The sequence below is a fragment of the Protobothrops mucrosquamatus genome, unplaced genomic scaffold (genome assembly GCF_001527695.2).
Source record: "Protobothrops mucrosquamatus isolate PMUCROS unplaced genomic scaffold, P.Mucros_1.0 scaffold3, whole genome shotgun sequence".
NCBI classification, from domain to species: Eukaryota; Metazoa; Chordata; class Lepidosauria; order Squamata; family Viperidae; genus Protobothrops; species Protobothrops mucrosquamatus.
The window spans coordinates 2,589,370-2,601,127 of NW_015386390.1; the positions used below are offsets into that span (position 1 = coordinate 2,589,370).

The window sequence follows — 11,758 nt, forward strand, 5'->3', positions numbered from 1 at the left end:
TTTATATATATATATATATATATAAAAAAAGCAACAACCCCTCATTTAGTGCAATGATATTAATGACACCAGCTCAGTGAATGGCATTCTGTAGTACAGTGTTGGTACCTCAAGTTATTTGATAATATAACTTAAGTAATAACCGAATGGCAATAGGAGCTGTTTTGCTCTATTGCTTCCTTTCCTCCCATCGCTGCCAAAGCAGAGAAATGGGCAAATTTGTATCTTTTTTGAGTTTCTCAGGTTGACTGTGTTCCATAATAAAAAAACAAAAACAAAACCCACTAGGTATGTATTGGGGAGAGAAGAGTCTAGTGCAGGAGTAGGCAACCTTGGCTCTTTTATGACTCGTGGACTTCAACTCCCAGAATTCCTGAGCCAGCATAGCTGGCTCAGGAATTCTGGGAGTTGAAGTCCACGAGTCATAAAAGAGCCAAGGTTGCCTACCCCTGGTCTAGTATGAGCTTTTAGAGCAGTGTTTCTCAACCTTGACAATTTTAAGGCATGTGGACTTCAACTCCCAGAATTCCACAGCCAGCAATGCTGGCTGTGGAATTCTGGGAGTTGAAGTCCACATGCCTTAAAATTGTCAAGGTTGAGAAACACTGTTTTAGAGTATCTTTTCTGTGGGAGTTGAAGTGAGGATTGGATACTCCTTAACTGGAATTACAGGGCTCTAGTTACCTGAGGGGTGGCCTGCATTTTCCCAAGCAAGTTCCATTCAGAGCTTTTAGGCTCCCAAGAAACGTGCCTCAAAACGTTCAGATGAGTTTAAGTTTAATTGTTCTGTGTCTTTTACGGTAAGTGCAATAGAAGGGCTCTTCCGGCAATTAGAATGTTTTCAGGAAGTACCGAGGCTTTGGTTCAGTGTGGTTTTCTACTTTTATGGGAGGGTTTGTGTTTCCATCATCTTAACCTTGGAAGGAGGACGTCAAGCACCTGCTCTATCTGAAGGACAACACTGAAATGGGCTCAGTTTTAGTCAAACTTTTCTTGAGCCTCGCATAAAGTGTCACATTTTAAAGAGCTCCTTAATTTATTCAGTTCTTCTGCATGACTTCTTTCATCACGTCACAATCCCCAAAACTTATTTTTTTTAAATTCAAATAACAGTAAGCGGGAAGCCAAAAACCATGGTAGGAATGTGACTGACTCAATAGGATTTAAGGTATTACAGCTGCAGCCTTTACAGACTTCCTTGCTATGCAAATGAAGGGAGCAGCACAACGGCTCAGTTCACTTAATTGGATTGGGCAAGATAACTTCTAGGATTGTTCCCTACAAATTTAATTTGAATGTTAATTTTCTTTGCGGTGAGCATTCAAGGCTTCTTATTTTGGTGGGATTTTAAGGCAATCCTTAAATCCAATCCAGCTTAAGCCCTATTTTTTCCCTGTTTGGCTTACCTTTTTAAAGCAGTTTTGTGGAATCGACTATCGGTCTTTGACTTCCAAAATAATGAAGCCTGTGTGTTTGATTTTCAGCAATAGTAAGATTACTCTGGACAAGGCTAAAATCCAATAGATTCAGACTGTTATCAACTGCTGTAAATGAGGAATATTGCCAATATTTAAACACTGGGGATTCCTTGTAATCTGTCTTTAGTAATAGGGAAGCAGCAGTAGTGTTTGTCCTGTCTGTATTGCTCAATTATTAGCAAAAGCTATAATAAAAGGTTATAATAAAAGCAGGATTTTTTTTTTCTTCAGCCATTGTCTTTGGCCCTCTTAGTACTTGCAGCAGCTGAGATGGTTTTGGCTAACCTAAAGAGGCCCTGAGGTTGGCTTCAGATTCTTTTCTTGAACATCCAAAGACACATTTGCCATACTGAGAAATTTGTATGGAACTGGGGTTCTCTGAATATGTCCATTCTGCAGTCCCCTGACATCCACTCTTTTTCTTTTCAATTGTGGTGGTTGTAAAGTCAGTCACCAGATGTCTTCAGACGAGACTGGTGTAGGAGAGCCATCCTTATAGTCACACTATAAGGTAGATCACCAGATTTGCTAAGGCTACTTACGCCTTTGGGATGAGGCTGCAGCTACTCGTAACTGAAACCTGTCTGGGTAGGTGCCATTTCTTCAGGTTGCATAAAATACTTGTTTGGTAGGGATTATACAGAATGAATCCCGCGGTTGGCATTCCATATCCTCCTTTATGTTCAGCAAGGTGGGGTAGAAGAAGGAAGAAGGTGTAGATGAAAGATTAGATTTCTAAAATGATACTACCAACTTTCACACTAAACAAGAGGATAAAGCCCAGTGGACATGGCCATCTAAGGAGAAAAGCAGGGCGAAAAAGACCATACCTAACAGAGATGCTGGCATCGGGTTAAAGATTAGTTAGGAATATTTGCACTGAACATGCTAGTCATTGTACATCTGTAAAAAATAAGACTTTAAAAAGTTTTCTTTAGAAAACATGCTACTTATTCCATCTTGATGGTGAATCATAAAAATATGTAAAGTTCAGTTTTAATATAAAATTGTAATTTTGGGGTTATGTTTGTGTGATTTTTAAATATTTTTTAATTTAAATTAGTTTGTAATTAAGCAACTGAATGCAAATGAATTAAAGCAGTCGGCTTTGTTTGCACTAATAAGGGACACCACTGTATAATGCTGCTATTCCTTCAACTGAAAAAGCCTTCTTGATAATGTTAGTTGTGCTTCAGCATCATTTTATGTTTAGGATATCTTTTAAATAAAACACTTTTTGGTGACAATGTAAGAATAACATAATAAACTGCTACAAAAAATATTTCAAAAGGTGTTTATATATGTACTCAAACATATATAAGAAGTAGTGCCAATAAGCCATTCACAAAGAATGAGTTTCGCTTTATAGGTTTAGTGAAAGCAACTGGAAAATGTCCGAATTGTATTGGCTGAATTAGAATGTGTACTGGATGTCTTTTTAAGAATACAACTCCGCTTTAGGTTTTTCTTTCCGTTATATGCAGTAGAGGTTTTCAGCAACCTCTATTCTAACAGTGTGATCCAAAGGAAACTTTTGGCTTGTATTTGCCTTTAATTTGCACTTTTCATTAAAACACTTCCACTTGCTTAGCAAAATTGTGCATACTGTAAATGTTTGAACATTGAGATGTGTTTTGACTATTTTGTAGAACTGAGCTGGAGATAATAAAGCTCTGCTGGAAAAAAAAACAGCATTGTGAGGTTTCTGTGTGTGTGAAAAGTATTTACAGATTGCAGTTAATTTGTAAGTTCTGCTTTAATTCCTCAAGAAGCTAACTGATGCTTCCATTAGGTTACTAATAAACCAATGGAAAAGTCATTTTTTTGAATCCAGTTTTGATATTTAATGGCCAGGAACACACAATATAAACTTAGCAATTACTGTGTTCGCTTATGTTCCCAAATAAACCGTATTTTGAAGTAATGGTCTAATTCAAGCAACATGCTCTACAGAAGCACAAACTACCAATCCAATTCAACCTTGTGCCAATCCAGGCCTGATTATTTCTAGAGGGTTTTTTTTCACTTTCAATTAACTCTTATTAGGAAGGGGACTTAATACAACATGATTCATTTATTCTAGAACTTGATTGAAATGCACAGCAGGAGTAAAGAAAAACATTTACAAAAAAAAAATCAGCTAAATTCCCTTTATCCACTTAGGAAAAACACATTTACTCCTTGATCCAAAACTTCCTAAAAGAAAAAAAAATAACTGCTGTTTGCAGATATTGAGGACTGTTTCAAAGCGAATGAAAATTTATTCTGTGTACTACGATGACACATGGACCTGTGTGTCAAGAACTTACTTAGCCAGGCAACCAAGTCATTTGTTTTAAACTTTGCATACAGTTTTGTGCATTTGCTTGTGAGGTAAGCAGCTTAGGAAAAGTTACGTATCATTTCCTAGCCTCTTAATTGAGTTGCCCATGGTTACAAAGCTGCAGGGCTTAGAAGAGAGATGCCTCTACCCACAAAACACCTATTATTTTCTGAGACCAATTAAGCCACACCGGGAGGCTTCAACTTGTTTGCTGCATAGATGAGTATGTTTCAAATAATGGCTAGCCCTAGTTTCTAGTTAATTGGAATCCTACTGTGATTCCATTTCATAGTTTTCCTTTATGTCTTATATTTTTTGAAAGACAGCAGATTTGGAAGGGACAGCAAGCACAAATGCAGGTTAAGAGGAATAGCATGTATGGTAAAAAGTTCTATGTAAATTCAAGGGAATAGTTCTTTACATTTCATGCTTGCTACTATAGCACAATAAATAAACTTTAGCATCCTAAATACCATGGTTTTTATTATTTGAATAATGCAAGCTTCTGGGAAACTCACTTTTCATTCAAAATTAAACAGTCCTATATGCTTAATCACTGCAGCAACTCGGATCAAAACAGTTCAGTGCTTTGTATTAACTTCTTAGTTTGCACTGGATAAACACTTGGGAGTTACTTTGATTTTGGGGTGGGTTGCGTTTGACTTGGCTGGAAACAGAATTCTTGGTGCATGCTCCTTATCCAGTAAAAGCTGGTTATACAATTTTTCAAAGAGATCTGGACAGAAAAACTTGGTGGTAAATAGTATTTATTTGAAATGAAAAACAAAAAAGGTACCTGAACTATTGCATTTAATCATGTATTGTATTTGTGTTACTCTACCTTTTTGCATTGGAGACAAATATACAATAAAACATTCAGATATCACAGATTGCACACTAGATAGTAATTCTTCAGGCCTTTTACATAACCACCAAAAACAGATATTGGATTCTTCAATATAGTACAAAAGTCCACCCCTCCAGTCCTAGCCAGTTATCTTCAATTTCCTCCTGTTGCTGTACAAATAAATGGCCATTTACCCCAAGGCTTACAAATTAATAACAGGACAAAAAATATACATTATACTGACACAAAAAGTCAGTTGTGTTAAGTCATGCAACAAGTAACCAAACTTGCTGAAATTAAAAATATTTTCTAAAAACAGTTTTAACTGCATAAATATTTTTTTTTTTTTATACACAGTTCATTTACCAAAACCAAAGGAGTCTGGAACAAAGCAAACAAACAAAAAAAAAGTTCCTACTAATTTTTATACATAAGAAAGTGCAAAATAATGTCTCTAAAAAGTCTTTTGCTCTTGGACTGGCAGATGACGGATGGGGCTGCCACGCTGACCTTCTTAAGCATGAACACTACAGTCACACATTACAAACAAAGAGTGTATGGACACCTTCGGGGAGAACCACGTCAACGGGCGAGGGAGGGTGAGATGAGCTGCTTGACAGTGCAAAGGGCGATTTGGCTGCTGCTCAACCAATGTTCAGTCACAAAAAAGCAAATTGCAACTGGCGGGAAAAATAGACGCACTGTTTTGTGTCGAGACGCAGAGTTGCTCAATCCAATCTCGGCGTCTTCAAGGTGTGTGGACTTCAACTTTCAGAATTCCCCAGCTATGGAGTTCTGGGAACTGAAGTCCACACAGCTTCAAGATGCTGAATTGGGCTAGATAACGTTCTGATAAACATTTATGGGACTGGGGAAGAAAAAAAAAGAGCATTCTGACAAGAGCTGTCGAAGCTTCGCTACACCAAAGAATTGTATTGCTCAGTATCCCTTTATTCCAGTGGGACTTGAAGGGGCTTCAAAAGGTAGGAATGGATGGTGCCACACCATTCCTTGGTGCGGAGGAACCCCCCCCCTCCCATTTCCCTCTCTCATCAACAGGATGCAACTTTACAGTTGCCCTTGGAGTAGATAAATAAGGGTAGAAATCTGGAAGACTTCATCCCCAATCAAGTAGCTAATTTGTTCAGCACACACTGAACTTTAAACACAAGCATACACATTTAACCAACACTGCCACACAGGAGAAAAGTCACCCTCCCTCTGAGAACACCAAATGTAAAAAGGGTAGAATAACACCGGTACAATATGTCTATGTACTCAAAATTAGGAAAGTCAAAACAAAACAACAACAACAACAAAACCCAGTAAACCGCTATGTATCTTCTAATGAGCCAGCATTAGTGTTGTAAGATGTTAGTGCCATCCAGTGCTTGGAATTTTATTTGGAGGGATTCATTGAGAGTTGACAAAATAGTTCTCAAGCTGAAAAAAGACAATCTTCAGATTAAGAATTTTCAAGTTAAGATTAGTTTTTCTTCATTGAGGGGAGGGGAGAATTTTCAGTGGAGTGAAGGTGATTTGAGAGAATTTCAACCTGCTTTTCTTTTTTACGGACATTATAGTTGTACTTTAGAAATTTCTGTTGTTAGGCTGAGTTTAATGACCACATAAGCCGCACTGTGCCTATGACTGCAGAGTCTGTGTTACTCCAGCATAACCTCAGTAGTTAAAATAATATTGAGAAACTTGGCAGATATCAAACTTGGCAGCACTGAGCAAGGCAGAGTAGCCATTAGATCAATGCTGGTTATAATAGAAACCCCCAGTGGGAAAAATAACTTTTATAAACCTGTGTGTGCTTGTGTGGAAGGGCTCTTTCAGGGACCTGAAATACATTTATTACAACCACAATTAAATCTTGCAGTCCATCATAACAATTAAAAAGGCCATCAACATACAGACTTAACCTAATCACTGCATTAATTTCTAACCAGGGATGTTTAGACAGAGAAAATTGCTCGGTACAAACTATTCAAATTATTTTAAATTCATTTCCCTCCCAACTGAAGTGTTAACAAATCACAATGTTTATGTTGTGCTACATTCGATTCCATTTCATGATGTGCCGTGTTGCTTTTGAGTTACTTTTTTTTTTAACTGCTTCTGTCTTACCATAGTTAAAAGGCAGTAACAATAATCTCATCATCCATTAACTAAGGAGAGAAAAGAAAAGAAAAAAAAAGAAAGAAAAAGAGGAAGGAAGGAAGGAAGGAAGGAAGGAAGGAAGGAAGGAAGGAAGGAAGGAAGGAAGGAAGGAAAAACCAGTACATGGGGAAAAAAAGAAAATAAAGAACTATACTTCAAAGTCTGACTTTACTGAAATGTTGTTTGATTGGATCTGATCGGTATATTTTTCATTATATCACAAATGCTAATATATAAAATAGTTGAATTTACGTCCTCTGAGTGAACCAATGAATGATGAAACTGGGTGCAACAACAGGTTCAACTCCTAAGTAAAGGAGTAAGTCTGAATTTAATTTTGCAACTCATTGGGACCCCTCTAAGCATTGCCCAGTTGTAAGGACGAAGTTTCCAAGTCCATTTTGCAAAACAAAAACAAAAACACCTAAGAGAAAAACAATGGTCCATTGTTTTCTTTGGAAACAAAACAAAACAAAAAGTATTAAATCTGATTTTCATGCAAGCCATTTACTAGTGTTTTAAGTAAGACTTGCCTTAGACCTATTGGGATTAGCTGATTACTTACAATGGCAAAGAATGAGCAGGCAGCAAGGCCCACACTGTATAAAAACAGACCTTATTTAAATATGAAGACAGATTCTAAATAGATGTATTAAAAATGCAACAGAAATGGAGCCGTTTTTGGTTATCTTACAGTTTAGAATAAAATGTTTGAAGTCCTATGCCCCAAAACAAAACAAATGACACCCCCAACCCCCAAATCTTCAAAATTGCTTGGCTTAAGTTAAGATCATGAGAGTAACTGAAAAATCATGCAGTTGGAATAGTAAAGAAAAAAAAAAACCAGATAATGCCTCTTGATGCTTTTTCTTTTCATTTTTTTTTAAAAAATCATGTTTAAATAGATGAGCTAAAGAAGAAATGCAAAGTATAGTGGTCTGAAGTCCCATGTAACAGGCAGTTCAGTTCGTATTTTGATAAAAAGGCCATTTTCTCTATTTACAATATCCACAGTTTTGCTCGCGAAGAAGGCAAATTTACAACTATTTTTTTTTTCTAAAAAGCCTTCTGCTTCTGGCAACCCAAATAAGGTGACTAACTACAAAAATCAAGATGGAACAAGAAGATGGTTAATGAGGTCCCTTCTTAGTGGAGAAGGCGGAAGGGGCTTTGAGGGTCCTTGATGCAGTTGGGGTAATTATGCACTCCCCGCCAGATCCTAGCTGATGCTTCTGGCTCCATCTCTGCAAAGGTACCCACAAAATAATAATTCATGATCCCTTTTGCTTGCAGTCCTTTCGTAGGAAGATGACACAGGAATGGCAAACGCCGCAACCTCTTGGCACGGGCTGCTCGTTGCTGCTCATTCCTGTAATTAATTCCGGTCGGCTGAGTTCTGGCTGGCCCTGCCATTTGAAGACTGGGTCTGCCTTATTTCTCTCGACGGGCGTTAATTCCAGGATCCCTCCTCCGGGCCTCGCTCGTGCTGCAAATTGTAATAACAGTTTTGGCAAACTCGAACCGGGGAAGAGATTTTCAACCGCTTGATTTCGGACTGAAAACGGCTGCACCTGGAGGAGAAAGAAAAGTGGGGTTCAGACCGGTTTCTCTTCCCATTCCTGGTTCAACATCAGATTCCTATCCAGTGCAAAACTCTTGTCCTTGTAAATATCATCTTTTAAAAAATGTATACTCGTATACTGTTTTATAGTTTGATACTGTACCCGTACACTGCCCAGAGCGCCTCTCCGAGGGAGATGGGTGGTCCAGAAATGTGAAATCTAAATCTAAATAAATAAATACTGAGCTGGCAAGCAATTTATGCTAGCTTCTGTAGGATAAGTGAAGTAAGGAGAATATTTGTAGCTCAGGATTGAAATAAGGCAGTGTTTCTCAACCTTGACAATTTTAAGGCATGTGGACTTCAACTCCCAGAATTCCACAGCCAGCATTGCTGGCTGTGGAATTCTGGGAGTTGAAGTCCACATGCCTTAAAATTGTCAAGGTTGAGAAACACTGAAATAAGGGATCCTTGGATGCTCTCTAAGCTTGGCTGCTTTCTTGCAGTCGTTTCATTACCCAAACTAGTTAACATCACCAGGACTAGCACTGATGATGTTACCTAGTTTGGGTAATGAAACGTCTGCAAGGAAAGCAACAAAGCTCAGAGAGCATCCAAGGACCCCTCATTTCAATCCTGAGCTATAAATAGCCTCCCTTATTGATACGTGAAGTAAAAAGGGCCATGAATCCTTTTTTTTTTTTAAATGGAAAGAATACACAGCCTAATTTTTTCCTAGACCCAATAAAGCTCATTTTCCAGAAAGGTTCCTGGAGACGAGGCTTGCCCAAGAATCGTTTGGTTACAGAGAAGCGGAGCATCAGAAGAGGCTGTTCTTACTTCTGACAGAAGAGTTGTCCACAGTTCCTGCAATGGTGACGCCTTTCCGTAAGAGAGAACCGGACGGAGCAGCTGGAGCAACTGTCCCCTCCCTCATCTTTCACCCAGTGGTCTGCCGCAGAGCGGCCGGGCTGGTCACTCACAGACCAGCTGAACACTCGGCCTCGGCTGTCCCCTACGAGGATCCTGCTGTGATCCCTGGAAGAAACAAATATCTATTAGCTTTCAGTCAAAAACGTCTGGCTGAAGAAGAGAGAGCGATCCAGCAGGTCAAAAGAAACCAAGCCTATCTTATATCACAGCGATGGTGAACCTTTTAGAGACCGAGTGCCCAAACTGCAACCCAAAACCCACTTATTTATCACTGGGTACCAGGTGGGCATGGCCCACTGGGTGGGCATGGCTGTGGTGGTCATGGCAGACTAGGTGGCTGTGGCCAAGGTGGGTCTGGTCACCTCGATATTGCTCGTGGGGAGGGACGCCTGTGGGGGCCAGGCAGGGTTGGGGGAGATCCAGGGGGTCTCTGGCAGGTGGGGCAGTGGACAGGAGGCTCATCCTACAGGGTGAAGCAAGGCGAGGCAGAGCGGGGGGTGCCATTGTCGCAGGGTAAGTTGAGGCAGGGGCCGGGGCGGCTGCTGCCTGACACCATCGGCCCCCACACACAGAGGCCAGTGAATGCATGGGGGCCGACAGTGTCTGTCAGCAGCCACAACCTGCCGGCCCCTTGACCAACGCACTCTGGGGCTCCGCGGCCCGCTGGCAGCAGTTCAGAGAAGCCGCCTCTGAGCTGGACGGCCGGCCAACAGCTGAGAAGGCGATGCAGTGGGTCGTGCCCGGGAAAAGGAGAGTGTGCGAGGCCAGGAGGGATGGGATGGGGGGAGGGAAACCAACTGTGCTGGGATTCATCCAGCCACATGGGACCTCGGCGAGTTAGCGGGTAGCTTGTTGAAGAGGGACGGTGGCCATCTCCGGGGCAGAGAGGGCTCTGAGTGCCGCCTCTGGCACGCATGCCATAGGTTCACCACCACTGTTATATCATCTCTCCATTACAGATAGTACTTGACTTATGACTACAATTGGAACTGAAACTTCTGTCACTAAACAATAATTGAGACATGCCCAATTTTATGAACATTTGCTTGGTCACGGGATCAAAATCTGAGTGCATTTATTTACAATGGTCCCAGAGTCGTGGGATCACCATTTATGACTTCCACAGAGAGCTTATCACAAACAAAGTCAATGGGGGAAGCTGGATTCTCTTAGCAACCATGTGGTTCATTTAACAGCTGCAGTATTTTGCTTAACAACCATTTGCAAAGAAAGTTGTAACATTGGGTGTGACTTACTTAACAACTGCCTTGTCTAGCAATGGAAACTCTGGTCCCAGTTGTGATCGTGAGGACTACCTATATGCATATTTTATTTTGCTAAAATTCGTTCAGAGCCCCTGAAGGACAGTTTTCAGCGAAAGGGGCTTTTGCTATTTTATTAACATTTTATATTTTGCAAAATAGTTTTGAGGCCTCTTGATGCCTCTTACATCAGCCAACCAAATACAGGCAGTCCTCGACGTATGACCATAATTGAGCTGAACATTTTTGTTGCTGAGACATTTGTTAAGTGAGTTTTGCTCTGTTTTACCGCCTTTCTTGTCACAGTTATTAAGTGAATCACTGCAGTTGTTAAATTAGCAACAAGGTTGTTGAGTGAATCTGGTTTCCCCATTGACTTTGCTTGTCAGAAGGTCACAAAAGGGGATCACATAACCTTGGGACACTAACAACGGTCATAAATGTGAGTCAGTTCCCAAGCCTCTGAATTTTGATCCCATGACTGTGGTGATGCCGCAACAGTCGTAAGTGTGAAAAACGGTTATAAGTCACTTTTTTTCAGTGCCATAACTTTGAACGGTCACTAAATGAACTGTTGTAAGTTGAGGACTACCTGTATTGTCGGCCTGCAAGTAAGGAGCCAGTGAGATGGTCTCCCTTGTGTTCTTGGAACTAGATGGCTTAACTCTCTCAGCTAGTAGCCTTTTTATGATAAATCAATTTAATGCCATTTTCAGCCAGATCTCAGCAGATTTTTTTTTTCTATTTTGCTCTGGGTGACCTGAAGCCTCAATGCACTACTAAGCCTTCTGCTGCATTCAGGAGAGTTATGCACAAGACATTAAAGAGAGGGCAACCTACTTACTTGGAAATAGCCAGGGCTGTAATTTCTGCAGGGTGTGCATTGTCCTTGCGATCAAAGGCGGTGTGCATAGTTAATTTGCTTCTGAACACTAGCTGCCTCTCCCATCTGTAGCCTAAAAATAGATACAGGTTATAAAGGGAAGCATGCACGGATGCCTGGCAAGGGAGAAACTTCCTGATCCATGACCTCTTCAGAAAGGAAAATTAACACTGGATTGGAAACGGGTGTGTAAATCTCCTGGCCATGGAACAGCTGGTCCTTTTTCAGAACATGCCACAGGGCTAAGAGGGAGAAAAGGTGTTCTGTCCCCATCCGACCCACACACCCAAACAGCCAGCCGCGGG

The 11,758-nt window shown here is 40.5% G+C and overlaps 1 protein-coding gene across 1 annotated transcript in view; it reads right to left on the reverse strand.

Moving 5' to 3' along the window:
• Window positions 1-7,872: 7,872 nt before the first annotated feature.
• The window catches only part of WDFY3 (WD repeat and FYVE domain containing 3), a 117,889-nt gene continuing 114,003 nt past the window's right edge, over window positions 7,873-11,758 (reverse strand). Inside the window, exons 63-65 of the mRNA XM_015832379.2 lie at window positions 11,415-11,526; window positions 9,216-9,413; window positions 7,873-8,385 (exon numbers count right to left, since the gene is read on the reverse strand). Coding sequence (XP_015687865.1) covers window positions 8,265-8,385; window positions 9,216-9,413; window positions 11,415-11,526 — 431 coding nt within the window. The 3' untranslated portion in view covers window positions 7,873-8,264. The remainder of the gene's footprint in view (window positions 8,386-9,215; window positions 9,414-11,414; window positions 11,527-11,758) is intronic.